This window comes from Zingiber officinale, chromosome 8B, assembly GCF_018446385.1.
Source record: "Zingiber officinale cultivar Zhangliang chromosome 8B, Zo_v1.1, whole genome shotgun sequence".
Taxonomy (NCBI): domain Eukaryota; kingdom Viridiplantae; phylum Streptophyta; class Magnoliopsida; order Zingiberales; family Zingiberaceae; genus Zingiber; species Zingiber officinale.
In genome coordinates this window covers 49,460,352-49,477,829 of record NC_056001.1, presented here as the reverse complement: position 1 = coordinate 49,477,829, position 17,478 = coordinate 49,460,352, and the positions used below count along the sequence as shown (strand labels likewise).

The following is a 17,478-nucleotide window of genomic DNA, read 5'->3' as shown; positions in this document are numbered from 1 at the left end:
TCTTTGGCGTATGTTTCTTCTTTTTGTCTAACTCTGCTCGGCGCGGAGCGCAGGGAGGGTCGAGCGAGGTGCCAAATTTAGATAGCCGATATCGAAAAGAATGGAAATAAAAGGAGAATTCGTAGGCTGACAAAAGGAATAAAATGACGAGGTCAAACACACATTTAAACATCTTCATTGATCAAAACCTTAAGAAAAATGAATGATAGGAATTTAAGGTCATGTGCATCAAGATTCGTGCTGACGACGAGGTCGAAGATGATGAAGAATTTGGGAATTAATGGGAAGAGGAGCCGCATTTTCACTGCGGCCCTCTTCTGCTCCAGCAGCGTTTCCGCGGCAGCCCCCGGTTACGCCCTCATGGCAGCCGCCCGAGGCCGCATCGCCGCCTTTCTCACCGACGCCGCCTCCCGTCTCAGCCACATACCTTGGCGGAGTATCGGATCGGACGCCCTCGACCGCGCCTCCCTCGTCGTCAAGGCCGCTTGCTTCGTCCACGTCGTCAACACCTACATCGTCGGCATCGCCTTTGTTAGTCCATCTCCCATCCGCTCTTCCCCTTTCTCCGCATCCTTCCCATGATCGCGTCTTCTTGTCCGCCCCTATTTCCTTGGGGTTCCAGGTGCGAGGTCCCAGCATGCTGCCCACCATCAATCTCACCGGTGATGTCGTTGCCGTCGAGAGAATCACTCCGAGAAGGGGTACTGTTGAAGTCGGAGACGTTGTCATCCTCATTTCGCCGGAGAACCCGAGGAAGACCGTCGCGAAGAGAGTAGTGGGTCTTCAGGGAGACGCTGTCACTTTCCTGGTCGATCCCATCCATGGGAACGCTACACGTACAGTGGCGGTATGCATAGAAATTCTTTTTCTATTTAATTTTTCATGATATTTGAAAAGGTCCTGTATAATTTAAAATTTTTAAGATTGTATTTAAGGTTTACTCTATGCAAAAGTGTGCTTTCCACTCAAATTGAACAGAAAGAATAGAGTGAAAAAGATGTTCGTGGTCTTTTCCTTCTATCTTTCTCTAGCTTGCCTAACCAAATATTGTTGAATCAACACTAGGAGTCATTGCATTGGTAAGACTATCCTCACATTGATTTTTTTTTTTACCCATATTTCACATTGTTATTGAGTAAGCATGCTAACTTTAATGTTTCTAGAAGAGAGCCAAGAATACTCGGAATGTAATTTTTTTTTTTTTTTTTTGAAAAATTAGCTATAGTAAATCAAAAAACCTTTGGGTATTTTAGGATGTCAACTTTTGCCATTCAAACTAGTTTTCTGAAAGTTTGTCACTTTGGTACAATTAACTTTGCTTCACTGTATTCCACACCTCAAAACTGACTTGACTGTAGCCATATAGACTCAGTCATAAAGAAAAGAAACCTCACCTATACTTCCATTGGGCGAGTTTCCTGTAATGCGGCGGAACTTAATTCAATTCAACTGAACTCTGAGAAATTTGGTTGTATCAAACCGAAACCATAACTCAATTTGGTTGAATTTATTTCTTCTTGGCCTTTTCTTCACAACTATTCTAATCTGAATTCAGGGACTAGCAGACTGTTACAAGGTTATAAATCTCAACATAATAGTGTGTAAGGATTTTATGATTTTGTAACGACTGTACAACCTAACAGTTCTTCCATTATCTACTGCAGGTGCCGATGGGGCATGTATGGGTGCAGGGTGATAACATATATTCTTCAAGAGATTCAAGGCAATTTGGTCCTGTTCCTTATGGGCTCATCCAAGGGAGAGCTTTCTGTAAGGTGAAGACTTTGATTATTGCTAACTTATTTTTTTTAAAAAAAAAAGGTTTGGTTGCTCCAACTGGTTTAAATTTTCATTTTCTCAATTTTTTGTTTAGTAACTTAGTTTTTGGATGATGAATGACTAGTTTCCCTAACTGAGAACTTGAAATATCTTAGCACATAGGTTCATGTTGCTTCCAATTATTTTATAAATGGAAACTCTAGAGGAAATTACCAAATGATACTTCTAATATCTCATTTCCAGATGGGACTGAACTTTAAATTAGAACTTTATAATGGAAACTCTTATACTTCTACTTAAATTATACTTCTTTAACCTACTTAAAAGGAGTATAATCAAAACTCGGCGTGTCCGAGCATGCCTTCCCCCATAACTTGCCGCTTGCACTAATGGCTAGTAGCCACCTGTGATTTACCTCCTCCGTATTGGCCGACGGGTTGGTGAAGGCGCTGGGGCGAGCGAATCATCTTTTTATCACATGATAATATAATTAGCCATGTTAGACTTAAGAGTTACTAAAAGCATACAAATGATTTTCATGTAACAATAGGTCTACATCAAGGCATGATCAACTCCCTTTTTCCATCAGTACTAGGTGAGCTTTCTAATATATATTGTAGATAATGGCCTTAAATTGAGTTTATGCTAATTAATTAGATCATAAGTATATACACTCAATGGCTGAATGAAGAGAAAATTTAGAAATTAAACACTCCAAGTTAAGCAGTATTGAAATGAATGTATTTTTATTGATAAAAAAGAATAGAACAGATAATAATAATGGCCATGAAATTTCTAAAAGTGAAAAATTTAAATATTTTGACATATTTGTCAAGAGAAATATCATAAAGATACAATTAATAGGATAAATAGTGGATAGTTGAACTAAGCCTTGGGTTAAAGAGTGGATAATTTATATCATGGTGCACGCCATTAAGCTCTATAGAAGAGCCTACCATATTGAGTAGTTAGAAATAATGTGTACAAAATGTTAATGTAGCCAAAGATCATAACACTATGATCGACAAATTAGCATATGACTTACTAACCAATCAAATAAATGATCATGTTGCATCATCTTGATTTCTCCCACATTTTTATTTATTTTGCATTGAATATTTCAATTACAATCTAATTTTGGAAGATTGATCCCCTTTTTTTCTTGTTCAGCATAAAAAAACTTTACATTTTCTAATTCATTGATTCAATAGAATATACTAAACTTTTGGATTGAAAAAGTATTTTAGTGTCTAAATTAGATGTTGATTGGTACACGATTTTTTATCAATATTTGATTGATTGGCCTAACTCCGCTCATGTTGAACAAACTTTGCCATGACAGATCTCAAACCCGAATAAAGGAGGAGAGGTACGTTAGGTAGATATAGACAAATGTTATGTATGGATCCATCGAACTATTGTGTTAATGTTAGGTTGCTCTTTGGAAGTAATGAGTTGTAGGATCCAACTGCAACATCTCAATAAAAACCGCTACAACTTTATGAGAACTTGGGTGTATAGTTAAATATGTAAGAGTTCTTATACAATAGGTTGGATAAGAACAAACATTATAAGAATGCCCACTTGCAAAACAATGGAGGTAGTAAATATGATGATTAGTAGAAGTATTAGTATTTTATATTTATGAGAAACAAAATGGGTAGGAAAAAGGTAAAGATGACAGGGAACTCAAATTTTAAGTTATAATACAAAAGAAAGAGTAAAATGAGAAAATGGAGTAGGAATTTTTGTAAATAGTTTGCTAAAGGACGAAGTACTAGAAGTAGTTAGGAAGAGGGATAAGATTATAACTCTTAAGATAGTGGTAGCAAAAGAAAATATTAATGAAATTAATATATATGCACTTCAAGTAGATTAGATGAAGACACCAATTTTAGGTTTTGAAAGACCTAAATGAAGTACAAGCAAAATGAATTTAATAGGAGATATAAATGAGTATATAGAATAAAAAATGAGGAATATGATAAGGTGCATGGGGGCCATAGTTTTATAATAAGAAATAAAGAAGAAAAAGCTATATTAAATTACAAACTTATAATAGCTAACACTAGGGTACGTTCAAAAGTGGGAACAATAAGTCACAAGTTGACTTTTTTATGCTAATGAAGAGGGATAGAAAAAATTGTAAAGAATGCAAGATCATTCTTAGAGAAAACTTAACCACCCAATATATGTTAGTGATATTAGATATATGCCTCAAGCATAATATCAGTGGAATGTGCATGACTTCTAGGATAAGTGGTGGAAGTTAAAGGATGAGAAATAAAGTATCTTTTAAGGAGAGGATAAATATACAAGTATTAAGAGAAATATATAATGACTCAAATATGACATGGGATAAAGTGACATCAAATTTGAAAAAGGTGGCTAAGAGTGTATTTAATGAGTCAGAGGACAGTGTGCCCAATAAATAATCTTGGTGGTTTAATGAGAAAGTATAAAAGAAAATGATAGAAAAACGAATAATTTATAATAGTACATTTGTAAGGATGAAGAAAACTTTTAAAAGTATATAATAGTCACGAAAAAGTCAAGAAAGCAGTGAGTGAGGCCAAAAATGAAAATTTTGAATGCTCGTATCGCTAGCTTGATACAAAGAAGGGGAAAAGGACATTTATAGAATAGTTAAAGTGAGAGAGAAAAATAAGAGATCTTATGCATTAAAGATGAATTCAATAGAATATTAGTGAAGGATGATGAAATAAATGAGCGATGGAAGTTGGTTTAAGTGATCAACATAGGTTAGAAAATTTAAGTAGGTTAAAGGAGTACAAAAATTTTAATTTTTATAAGAGAATTTAAATTTCAGAATTAGAATAGACATTAAAAAGGATGCAAAATGGAAAAGCGATTAGACTGGATGATTATTCAATAGTGGTAAGGAAGTACCTAGGGAAGTAACGTATTGAATGACTTACAAAGTTATTCAATCTGATATTAAAAATAAAGAAAATTGTTGATCAAGTTATTCTAGTCCCTCTATGTAAAAACAAAGGAGACATACAAAATTGTGACAATTATAGGAGCATTTGCTTAATGAGTCATACCATGAAACTTAACTTTTGAAAGGGTGATAGATCGAAAATCAATTTGGATTCATACTTGAAAGGCCGATGATAAAAGTTATAAATCTTGTGAGGCAACTAATTGAAAAATATCCCGAAAAAAGTAAGATTTACACATGGTATTTCTTGATCTAGAAAAAGTTTAAGATAAAATTTTGAATAAAATTATATGGAGAATTCTAAAAAATAAAGGTGTTAGCATAGTTTATATTGAAGTAATTAAAAATATGTATTAAGATGGATTGACAAAAGTAAAAACTTTAGGCAGATTAATCAAAACATTTTCTATAAATATAGAGTTACATTAAGGATCAACTATAAGTTTATATCCTTTTACACTAATAACTCATTGGACATATCCAAGACACACTATGATGCATGTTGTTTGTAGTTTTTCTTAGGTATGTTTCCTTCTATTATGGTTTTCATCCATGGAATCTAGAACTAAAAGCTCCTCCAGATTTTTTCCATTTAAACAACTTATTCGTTATCCTTTTAGTGGTACCTTTTTGGATATATAGTTTTTGATGAATGACAGATAAAATAACTAGACTTCTGCTTGAGTTTTATGTTCATCCATCAACTGTTCCTTGATTTTTTTTAGTTATTATTGAACTATGCTTCATATGTTTAATTTAGTTTTACTTGTTCTAAGTCTTATCATTCGTATACATATACTTGAGTCTTATCATTCAGATAACCGATAGTTCAGTTTAACACAACTTGAGTATTGGTGATTCATAGAAACCATCAGTTCTTGTCACTTTTTTACATATGTCATCTTCTAGTGGTCTTGAGATCATTTTCAATCTGGATGTAACATTATGGAGTCTCAAAGTGTTTCTTCAAAAATCTTTGTTGACAGTTTATTTCCCTGTGCTTCATTAATATTAGGTGTGGCCACCTGAAGCTGTTGGATTCATAGGAGAAAAATATTAGAAAGAATGGAGGTACTTCTGAACTATTTCATCAATTTGCTGATTGTTTACCATCTACTTGTCTGTTCCGTCCTGATTAGCATGTGGCAATTCAGATTAACTACTACGTTTTCTCTCTTTTTCTTTAATGCGTAGGTGTTTGCCATCCAAATCTACTAGAGTAGTGATTCTTGCCAACTTTTTCTGAATGGTATATGTTAGCTATTCTTTCCGTAAACAAATTTGGCATGGAGATAGCTTGAGTAGGAAATTTAAGGGAGAGTGAAGAGGAGGATCATAGATTTGTATGAAGGATAAGCTTTCTCCAAAAGCTAACGTGCTATCCACAATGAGTATAAACATTGTGTTTGTAATCGACTCCCGCTGACTTATTTGCTGGCAAAATTTGTCAGGGAATTGCCTGGTATATTTGTGAAGCTTGCTTTGTTTCTTCCTGGATTTTTTAGTACACTTTTTTTGTTGATTGATCCATGTTCCAACATGCGGCATGTATATAAATCTTGTTACAAGCCTAGCTGCTCACGCATTGCGTGGTTTGAGGTTTAACATTTTGACAATTTGAAATGATAGTAATTAAGTTATTTACCAGACTAGCTCTTTTCTAATTGAGTTTATTAGTGTCCAAGTTTATTTATTATATATTATTATTGAACAAATATAAATGACTTTTTATGGAATCAATCTATTAACGTTTGATTTATTTATGAACTACAGCTTTACATATCCAAAGAAGTAAACTGTTGGTGCCCGTTGAAATTCATTGAAGCAAGCTTGAATTGCATTTTCCAATTAATGATATAAGGGAACTGTTGAGACGGTGTAAATGTTCAGGTATCTTTCAAAGTAAATTCAAAAGGCAAAAACATGTTCATCATGGATTGTGTGAAACTACTCCTGCAATAATTGAAAATATTTGATGGGAACTGACAATACTCTTCTCAGACATGTCTTTAAAATGAATCACCTATATATTGAACTAGTAAAGACTAGCGGAATACATAGGGGTGTAATCGAGCCGAGCCGAACTCTTGAATGTTTGAGTTTGACTCGTTTATAATCGAGCCGAGTTCAAATTTTATTTAACGAATATATTCATGACTCACGAGCTTATTCGAGCGTTTATCGAGTCTAAACGAGCTTAATAAATATAAATTATAAATTTAAATATTCATTAAAATTAAATTATATATTTTAAAAAAATTATAATATTCTTATTAAAATTTATAATTTTATTTTAAAAAATAAATTTAATATATTTGTCTATGTTTTTCATAAGTAGAGTGTAAAATTTATAAATTCAATATCAAAATTATTATTTTTTTTATTTAAAAGTTGATTTATGAGCTTAACAAACATGTTCACGAGTTAACGAGCCGAATATTGTGAAGCTTGAGCTTGATTTGTTTATCTTAACGAGCCTTATTAAACGAGCTCAAACGAGCTTTTATCGAATCGAGTTTCGAATAGCTCACGAGCGGCTTGACTCATTTACACCCCTAGGAATATACAATTGAAATAGAAAAAAATAGTGTAAAAAATTCCTCATTTATAAACCGTTTTGGTTTAGATCTTAAGGCACGAGGGATTCACAATTACGAGATGTTGGACTTTTATGTCTTTCACTGTGAGCACTTGTTGATTTATTCTATAAATTTATGTGGAGTCAAATCAATTGTACGGTTCAATATTTTTTTAAGGCAAGATATTTACCTGAAAAAAAATCTAAGAACATTTTTCATTTTATTCAATCTTATTTGATTCTCTAGAATTAGTGATATGAGATTTATTCTACCATGCGTCTAACTCCTTTGTAACTGAATTTACCTCTTTCTATATTTGTGGGATCGATATTAAGGGATCGTTAAGATAATAGATCTACTTTTTTTTTATTCAAGTGCTAAAAGAAATAACAATATCTAGTTAAGCTTTTTTATTCACTCCAACCCAAAGCATTAAGGTGACCCAATGGCTGGGGCCAATTCAGACCCCTAATTTATAATATTTTAATATTAATTAGTTCTATAAAAAGCTTACTTTTAATTTTAAATTATCTTTAAAAATATTTATTTTTAGTTTTAGTTTAATTTAATTTAATTTTATTTATTACAAAGTTTTTAATTGTATATTTTATTTTTTAAAACCTAATTCATTCTTCCTTTTCCACAATTGTAAAAGACACGTGCCTCTCTTTTCTGTGTTATTTTCCTCCTTCGTGCAGTGATATTGTATCCTTCTCTTTCCTCGTCGATGATAATTCTTTTTTTTTTTTTGCCTTTCTCATTGATGATCTTCCTTCCTCACTCTTTCTTCCTAGGATTCCTACTCTATTCGAAGCAAAGCAAAATGCTTGTCTTTTAAAACATCAAATTAATTCTTTTTTTAATTATATAAAGTAAAAAATGACCACCATTAATAAATTTTTACAATATAAATATATAATGACGGTTGTTCTACTATATCAGTTTTAATAGTGGCAAAGGACATTTATTTGTCCTATGTCTCCGCTAGTTTATCTCTAGACTAATAAAAAAAAAATCATAAATAACTATTAACTTTGACAGTTAAATAATATATGAAAAAAGGTAGACACCTGATTACTAGTCTGAATTTAACTCCCAAACCTTATGATAGAGTATTCATATTTATTATGATTTCTACCAAAAAAAAATATATTATAAAATCAAAATTTCATTAAGAATATATAATTAAAAGAAACAAACAATTTGATGAGAATGAAATCAATGAATTAAATTATTTACCTAAAAATCTTTAAAAATTAATTATTTAAATTATATTATTGATAATGTAATTTCTTCATAGGTTTGAAAATTTTAAGATATACAAAATTATTTTGATTTATTTTATGAGGTAGAAAAGTTAAAATTATTTGATGATGAATTTCTGAAAGAAAAATATTTGAACAATTCTTTTTAAAACATGTGATGGTTTAGATTTATTTTTAAAATGAAAAGTTTAAAAGAAATAAGGACATCAGAATTAAAAAATAACAAAATAACACTTGAGGTACTAAATTTTATAATTTTTTTTTTCAATACATGGATATCTTATAAAACACTACTAACAATAGCCTATATAATATCTCAAGATTAATACAGCTTCAACAATTTTTTTAACTAAAAATTAATAAAATTTTATTTACGTGTCAGAAATATTAAATAATTTAATTATTATATCAATTGAAAAGATTTATTATCTAAATTTGAATATAAAATTGTAATTAAACACTTTACATCTTACAAAAGTTAGAAAACTATATTTTATATAAAAAATTTATTTTATAAATTTATATTTTTTAAAAAATTAAAGGATTTAATAATTTTTTGCCTAGGCTCAATAATGATTGTGCCGGCCATGTTTATTCATTTTGCATTTATTTTGTATGAACTTAGAGATCATTATTTATAGTTTTTTTTTTAAAAAAAATCAAAAGATATAATTTTTTAAAAAAGTTTTATTTAAAAAAATATCACAAAAGTTTTTAAAAAATTTATATTACTTTTCTCTGTAATATTTTAAAAATCAAATTATTTTTTTATAATCTCATTTTAAAAATTTATAAATTTTAACCAAAATAGCTACAGTCTACTTTGTAGATTGACTATGGATTTCGACGTCTCTGAGAACATTGATAGAAAGAAACCTTTATTTGTGGCTCGTTGCCACGTTAAAAGTAGGAGTGCACCATATCTAAAATTTTATATTATATTATGGAATATTTTGATATTTAAAAAATATATACTAAATTTTATACTTCAGCATACATATGGTCAACTGTTCATACTAAAATTATTTTATATTTTGGTATTTTTATATACTAAAATTATAAAAGAATTTTTTTTAATATTTACTCAATTCATCAAAATTATTTTGTATTTCATTATTTTAGTATATACCGATACTGATAACCTAAATTTAGGTACAATATTATACCGTATTAAAATTTTTATGGTACCAATGACCAATTCAACGTTTATTTAGAGTTTTCATGAAAAATTTTTTTTCCCAATTTAGCTGTGGAGTTCCATGATTTTAGGTTTCACTCTTTCCATCTGTAATAACAATTGCTTGAAAAGAGCTGTAATCTCATTCTGGAAGCCTTAATTTGGTTAAGTTTCTAATTAATGATTGCTCCTCTAGCACCTCATCTCCATCCTTTTCCCCTTCACAATTAAACTAACCTTCCAAGTTCTCCATAATTCGTTAGACTTTACTATATTTTTCACAGGTATGTTTCAGCATTACCTTCAAGATATGTTTCTCTAGTCTCTCTCAATGCTTCGTATCTTTTATCTTCGCATTCACCAACAAAATTTACCTTTTTTTTTTCCCGAATGATCGTTTGCTAGTTCTTTATCATATTCCCATGCTCTCTCACTCGTTTTTCACTTATTTCCAATGTATTGTGTCGACAGATTACTATTTTAGGAGAACATGGACTCCATTGAGGCCGAGGAGAATCTGTACGCCGCGAGTGATGCAAAGGTTCGATGTCCAACTCGATCGATCTCCTCGATCTCCAGATCTTTAATTCTCTGAAATTCTTTCAACTTTTATGTGGAACACGACAAATCTCTCACCTTAAAATGGGTTTGTTGCAGTTGCATGGCGAAATGTGCAAGCAACTTTCTGCGATTGTCTACGACATATTGAAAATCTTTCCCAGCGTGGAGGAAGCAAAACCCAGAAGCAAGTCAGGAATACAAGCGCTGTGTTCGTTGCACGTCGCCATCGACAAGGCCAGGAACATTCTTCGCCATTGCTCCGAGTGCAGCAAGCTTTACCTGGTAAAATTTAAAAATAAAAGTAGCATTTTTGCAATCCTTCAGCCACTGTCTGATTCCGTGAATATTGTGCTTTTCAGGCTATAACTTCAGATTCTGTTCTTGTGAAATTTAACAAGGTGAAATGTGGTCTCGAGGAAGGTCTTCAGCTTGTCCATGGCATAGTCCCCCAACAAGACATTAGTCGTCGGGTACTCTCTTCCTAAGCTCCCTAGATAGCTATCGATTGCAATTAGTTTTGATGTAGATTTTTTTGGTATTTAATTTTAGATTAAGGAGATCATGGAGGCGGCGGCGGGGACTGGCTTCGCTCTGGATCAATCGGAGAAGCAAGTGGGCGACGAGGTTATCTCTTTGCTGAACAAGGAGAAAAGATTCGACGGCGATTCCAATGATCACGAAGAACTGAAGATATTTCATCAAGCCGTCTTGAAGCTGGGCATCACCTCCTACAAAACAGCTCTCTGGGAGAGAAGATCGCTGAAGAAACTGTTGGAGAGCGCCCGCGCAGAGGAAGACGAGAGGAAGGAGTCCATCGTCGCTTACTTACTCCATCTCATGAGGAAATACTCCAAACTGTTCAGGAAAGACTTGCCGGACGACCCCGACTTCCAGCAGGGTTCCTGTCCTTCGTCCCCCACCGTCGACTGCACCGCCGTCCAGGAGAAAGGTTGGCGTTTGGAGAAGCGAGCTTCTAAGTTCTGCGCGATCAATTTCAAGCAGAGTGGAGAGGAATCAGGCAATGCGCCGGTGCCGCCGGAGGAGCTGAGGTGCCCGATCTCTCTGCAGCTCATGTACGACCCTATCGTCATATCTTCCGGGCAGACGTACGAGCGCGTGTGCATCGAGAAATGGTTCGGCGACGGCCACAGTACTTGTCCCAAGACTCGACAGCAGCTTTCTCACCTCTGCCTCACGCCGAATTACTGCGTCAAGGGGCTGATCGTGAGTTGGTGCGAGCAGAATGGAGTGGCGGCTCCGAGCGGCCCGCCGGAATCGCTCGATCTCAACTACTGGAGGCTGGCTCTGTCGGTTCCTGACAACCAAACCGTGCCGGCTGAGAACGGAAGCGCCAAGACACCGGAGCCGCTCACGGCGGAAGAGAGCGTGAGTTTGGAGAAGAAAGGCGATGAGCTGGATGAGGTCGCCAAGTGCGAGAACTTGCTGGCCGCGTTGAATCAAGCGAGGACCATGGAGGAGCAACGCGAGGCCGCGGAGAAAATTCGGCTTCTTCTCAAGAACGACGAAGAGGCGAGGATCTACATGGGCGCGAGTGGCTTTGTGGAGGCGATCGTCCAGTTCCTGAAGTCGGCCGTCGATGAGGGCGATGAACCAGCACAAGAAACTGCAGCCATGGCACTCTTCAATCTCGCCGTCAACAATAACAGGTGATTTTCTTACGACTTCATTACAGATTTCAAAGGTAGATTCGATTCGATTCCATTCGATCGATCGATCAACCAATCAATCAATCAATTGATGCATAGGAACAAAGAGAAGTTGGTGTCCGCCGGACTGATGCAGCTTTTGGAGGAGATGATTCGAAATCCCAAAATGCATGAGGCGGCGGCTGCTCTGTACCTCAACTTGTCATGTCTCGAATCGGCCAAGGTCATGATCGGCTCGAGCCCATCGGCGGTGCAGTTCCTGGTTCAGCTGCTGCAGGCCGCCAACTGCAGAAGAAGCTGCAAGCACGACGCCCTATACGCTTTGTACCACCTTTCCTCCCACCCAGCCAACGTCGCTCCCCTGCTCTCCGCCGGCGTCATAAACGTCCTTCATTCCCTGATCGCCGCAGCGCCCGCAGCATCGGGGAACAAGATGTGGGTGGAGAAGGCTCTGGCCGTGCTGATAAACTTGTCGTCGAGCCCTTCCGCCAACAGGGAAATAGTCTCCACCGCGGGCCTCATTGCGGCGATGGCGAGCGTGCTGGAGAACGGGGAGGCTGTGGAGCAGGAGCAGGCGGCCTCCTGCTTCCTGCTGCTGTGCGAGGGCGACAAGAGCTGCAGCCACGTGGTGCTCCAAGAAGGCGTCATCCCTTCTCTCGTCTGCGTCTCCGTGAACGGGACGCCGCGAGGGAGAGAGAAAGCGCAGAGGCTGCTGAAGCTGTTCAGGGAGCAGAGGCAACGCGAAATGGCGCACCAGGCGGTACTGGATCAGACGCCCCAGTTAGCGCCGGCCTACGGCGGAACTGGTGACGAGATCATCGACAGCTCCGAAGGGATTGTCTCCGAGGAGATGCCGCTGAAGAAATCAAGATCGCGGAGGCTCGGGAGAGCTTTCACGTTGATGTGGAAGCTGAGGGGTTCCTGGAGCGTGAGGAATCATCGATAGGATGCCAAAAAAAAAAAAATGAAGGATTGTAATCAATCGTCAATTTTATTCTTTAATCTCTTTTCTGCTGCGGGTGTGGCAATTTTTTAAGTGTTGAGTAGTGTACGGGAACGACTCTAATAAATCAACCTTGCGACTTATCATGACCAGCGGGACTTGATTGCTCAGTGGATTCTAAAACATTCGGAATTGGGCGGTAGGTTTTAAGGAAAATGATGAACAGTAACTAAGTTAGTATCATATTAGTAAAAGGTGACTATGTTTGCTCTCAGTGTTTCTGTCAAATATGTTTTAAAGTTAATACTGAGAGGATAAATTATAAATGAATATTAACTTTTGAATAATAAAGGAGACATGATACAACTAAAAAGAAAGAGAGAGAGTTGGAAAGACAGACATGAAACAATTCGCTTTCTATCACTAGTTTGTAGAGAAGTAACTCAAAGATGCACGAAAGAGTTGTGAGAAGCACAAGAGGATGTGGTAGGATTCATGGCATCTAGGGAGTGATTTTGATCCGTACATGACTTTAAAGCAACAAATGGATCACATGCAACAAAAGTACAATGACTTTCGTGAGCACATGGAGTCTCAAGTACACAATCTCCATAACATTATTGAGGTCCTTGGTGACCGAAACGTCATCCTACTCCAAGATATTGAGCAATTGTAGGAAGGAGGAGGTAACTTAGAGGGTGAAGATCCCGAGGAGGATCCCATGGAAGAGGAAGTGGAAGGGGAAGAGAATTAGGAAATGGATTAGTAATAGACTAGACTATATTAGACTAAGCTATATGACTTAGTTGCTTTTGTAATAAGGATATGAGTAATGATATGCTCAAGGAAAAGTTCAAGGATACACATATAAATTTATGACTCATCATTTTATTTTTTGTAGGCTCCATCATTTTATGTGTTTATCCTTGAACTTTTCATTGAGATTTTTTTCTTGTGCATATAATTTTTCTAAGAGAGCTCTAGTCTATCTTGTAATATATCTCATCCTTTTAAAAGTTAATAAAATGATTCATTCACCCATTCAAGCTTTGATCACTACAAGAAAATTAGGATTTCAAAACATTTAAAAAATAATATGTTTCTCAAAAAGTATTTTTTACAACACTTTTAGAAAAAAACATTGTCTATGTTTTATATTTCTTATTAAAGATAATACTTTTTTAAATAAGCGTTGTCTATTGGAATTTTTTTGAGTTTAGAATTTAGGATTTAGGGTCTGATCCCGTCCGGAAGCTGAGTCAGATGAAGGCGGGCCTTGATGTACTGGAACTTGATGGAAAGTCGCCACGGCGTCTGATCTACCTGGCACCCCTTGGAAAGGTTCGCACGGGCGGATAATGAAGGAAGATGACTAGGATGATGACAACACGACTTTGCGCACACTCAGACGAGCCCACGAATCGTTAGAGACAAGAAACCAGGGAAAAGTCTCCGGGTCAGGCCCTTCGACGCTCAAGTCAGGTCCTTTTTCCCCAGAAAACACAGAGAAAGGACAAAAAGTAAAGACTAGTGAGAAATGACGAGTGAGCGTACCTGCATAAGGGACAAAGCATCCCTTTTCTGCAACGGATGTTTCTGGGCTCTAGCGGGTGTCAGGGAATGTCGGCTATCAGACTTTGTCTGGCGGTAAATGACACGCGACACCTCCTCATAGGCTGTCGACATAACCAAAGGAGTAATGAGCCCCGACTGTTAGCATATTCCCTGACACACTGATTATTCTCTGACATTCTCTGACAAGCAGTTACGATTCCCTGGCTTGTTTGTCCTATAGTGCCTGGACGCTAGGTCTGCATTCCGCGGTCTATATTTCGACCTGCTTCTGTATGCTGTTATCCATGGTTCGTATGGTCCGACTTGTACGCCAGGTCTATATCCCGACCTGCTGCTATCCATGCTTGTACGTTCCGACCTACATACCAGGTCTGTATCCCGACCCGCATCTGTTTATTGTTATTCATGGCTCGTACGTCCCGACCTGTACACCAGGCCTATATCTCGACCCGCATCTATTTACTGTTATCCATGACTTATACATCCCGACCTGTATGCTAGGTCTATATCCTGACCTGCTTTTGTCCGCTGTTATCCGTGGCCTGTACGTCCCAACATGTATGCTAGGTCTGTATCCTGACCTGCTTCTGTCCGCTGTTATCCATGGCTTGTACGTTCCGACCTGCACGCCAGGTCTGTATCTTGACCTACTTCTGTCCGCTGTTATCCATGGCTTGTATGTTCCGACCTGCACGCTAGGTCTGTATCCCGACCCGCATCTGTTTACTGTTATCCATGGTTTGTACGTTCCAACCTGCACGCCAGGTCTGTATTCCGACCTACTTCTGTTTACTATTATCCATGACTCGTACGTCCCGACCTGTACACCAGGTCTGTATTCCGACCTACTTCTATTTACTGTTATCCATGGCTCGTAAGTCCCGACCTGTACACCAGGCCTGTATCCCGACCCGCATCTATTTACTATTATCCATGACTTGTACGTTCCGACCTGCACGCCAGGTCTGTATTCCGATCTGCTTCTGTTTACTGTTATCCATGGCTCGTACGTCCCGACCTGTACACCAGATCTGTATTCCGACCTGCTTCTGTTTATTGTTATCCATGGCTTGTACGTCCCGACCTATACACCAGGCCTGTTCAGCGCCAGAGACCTTCCTTTCCTAGCCTTTGCCTGGCATGTAGGCACATTCCTTAGCTGTGTCTGGCCCGTGGGCCCAGTTCTTGATCGCTATAGAGGCCGGCTATTATCCAACTTGCAATCCTATCCTTTGACCGCCCTGTCAGCTGAGACTTTGACCTTGGCCATGCAAGCTTGACTTCTGACCTCCACGGAGGCTGGACTTCTAACCTCCACGTAAGCTTGACTTCTGACCAGCTACAGAGGCTGGACTTCTGACTTCCACGTAAGCTTGACTTCTGACCATCCACAGAGGCTGGACTTCTGACCTCCACGTAAGTTTAACTTCTGACCATTCTGTAGTTTTGACTCCTAACCACATCATCTTACTGACCCCACGATATGCACCGTATCACAAGCCTCCCCCTCAAGTCTAGTCGAAGGAGGCTCTTGTCCGACTGACTAGACCCCAGTCCCTTTGTTGCCTGACTTGGTTCTCATGTCCTCTACCGACCTATTTTCCGTCTATCTTCTGTAGCATTTCTCGCCGTCCTAAGAGATAATCGGGCTCATTCTATGCGTATGCTGACTCCTCAACTTCCGAGTATACTCTTTTCCTATAAATGTTACACTGTTTTCCATGCATCCACTCAAGTTCCGAGGAAATCCCTTCACCTTCTTCTCCCTTATAAAAGGTCCGAGCATACCCTTCTCCTCTTTACCTCAAACTATCCTCTTGTTAATAAAGCATCAAGCCTCCATGGAACCTGCAACGGAATCCAGCGAACTTCCTTCGTTGCTTCAACAAACTGCCCATCTGACAGAATTAGTGGCTCAGAAAGAGGAAGCCTTGCTGGAGATGACTGCGAGCAGAGATCTTCAAGCGTCCCTTACTCATGAAATGGAATACCTCTGGCTGGCCACCAAATCTAGAACCCGGGCCGAAATTGCTCTCAAGCTGAAAGCTCAATCGGACTTTCAGAGCCAAGTTCACTATATTATCTATTTGAAGATGAAACATGAGGATGAGGTGGCTCTCCTGAAAGAGGAAGGACGGATTAAAGATGAGACTATTGAGCGACTGAAGTGCGCTATCGATCTTATCAAGGAAGATCTAACTAGAGCTCAAGCTCATCTGTCCAGAAAGGATCAAGCCTCTGGATCTGGTAGCAATGTAAACCCTTAAAAAATGTTCCTCTTGTTATCGAAATAAAGCATGCTTCTTGGATTTCGTTCAGGATGTAGCCCCCTGTCCTCTGGTTCTGATGTTGATATGTTTCTATAAAGCACCTGCATTTTTCTTGGTATTTCTAATAAAAATAATAAAGATAACTTGCTTACCCCATCTTCCTCTTACCTCATAACATATGAGCCCCCGGTCGGAACAACTGAGACGCTTGAGAATGTGCCTACAACTTGAGAATGTGCCTGCGAAATTTCATATTTAGCAGAAACCTTGGAAATATGGCTTACTGACCAGTCAGGCACGAGAACTTGGCTTGTTGTATTTTGCTTCGGCGAATATAAGAAGTGCTGACCAAGAAAATCATTGCACCGACCGGGAAGGTCGTTGGGCGTGAGAGCATAGCTCACTTATAACTCGCACCGGGGAGAGAGTCTAGGACCCGACCTGGACGGTCGTTGGGCGTGAGAGCATGCTTACTTATAACTAGCACTGGGGCGTGAATTATTTTTAGTCATGACCATCAATGTAGTACTATTTAAGCATTGTAATGATTATATTTCTTTAGGGGTTTAAGGTTTTAAGAGATGGTAATCCATGGAGGAAATATATATGGTCCAAAGGCGACTGATAAGGTGCATAATGGTAGGGCCCAGTTGTCAGAAGTCAAGAGGACATGATAGTCAGAAGTCAAAGAGATGTC

At 37.6% G+C, this 17,478-nt stretch overlaps 2 protein-coding genes across 3 annotated transcripts; both read left to right on the top strand.

Annotated features, from left to right (window-relative positions):
- The first annotated feature begins 266 nt into the window (after positions 1-266).
- On the top strand, positions 267-6,726 carry LOC122017151 (mitochondrial inner membrane protease subunit 1-like). Of its 2 annotated transcripts, none has more exons than XM_042574686.1 (5): positions 267-531; positions 623-847; positions 1,665-1,775; positions 5,760-5,815; positions 6,518-6,726. In XM_042574686.1, the coding sequence occupies exons 1-4, from the start codon at positions 361-363 to the stop codon at positions 5,802-5,804; spliced, it is 552 nt and encodes a 183-aa protein (XP_042430620.1). In that variant the 5' UTR covers positions 267-360; the 3' UTR covers positions 5,805-5,815; positions 6,518-6,726. The 2 variants fall into 2 exon arrangements, with proteins under 2 accessions (XP_042430620.1, XP_042430619.1); XM_042574685.1 differs by having other exon boundaries at positions 5,939-6,726.
- Positions 6,727-10,255: 3,529 nt separating this feature from the next.
- Positions 10,256-12,958, top strand: LOC122013794 (U-box domain-containing protein 7-like). Its single transcript, XM_042570021.1, has 5 exons — positions 10,256-10,306; positions 10,423-10,608; positions 10,686-10,796; positions 10,876-11,993; positions 12,093-12,958. The coding sequence occupies exons 1-5, from the start codon at positions 10,256-10,258 to the stop codon at positions 12,937-12,939; spliced, it is 2,313 nt and encodes a 770-aa protein (XP_042425955.1). The 3' UTR covers positions 12,940-12,958.
- The last annotated feature ends 4,520 nt before the right edge of the window (positions 12,959-17,478 follow it).

What these genes read in the sequence shown, in the direction of transcription:
- LOC122017151 (XM_042574686.1), top strand. Translation starts at nt 361, where the DNA reads ATGGCAGCCGCCCGAGGCCGCATCGCCGCCTTTCTCACCGACGCCGCC. An exon ending in ACATCGTCGGCATCGCCTTT is followed by an intron (nt 532 to 622) that starts GTTAGTCCATCT and finishes TTGGGGTTCCAG; the next exon opens with GTGCGAGGTCCCAGCATGCT. An exon ending in ACGCTACACGTACAGTGGCG is followed by an intron (nt 848 to 1,664) that starts GTATGCATAGAA and finishes TATCTACTGCAG; the next exon opens with GTGCCGATGGGGCATGTATG.
- LOC122013794 (XM_042570021.1), top strand. Translation starts at nt 10,256, where the DNA reads ATGGACTCCATTGAGGCCGAGGAGAATCTGTACGCCGCGAGTGATGCA. An exon ending in ACGCCGCGAGTGATGCAAAG is followed by an intron (nt 10,307 to 10,422) that starts GTTCGATGTCCA and finishes GGTTTGTTGCAG; the next exon opens with TTGCATGGCGAAATGTGCAA. An exon ending in AGTGCAGCAAGCTTTACCTG is followed by an intron (nt 10,609 to 10,685) that starts GTAAAATTTAAA and finishes TGTGCTTTTCAG; the next exon opens with GCTATAACTTCAGATTCTGT.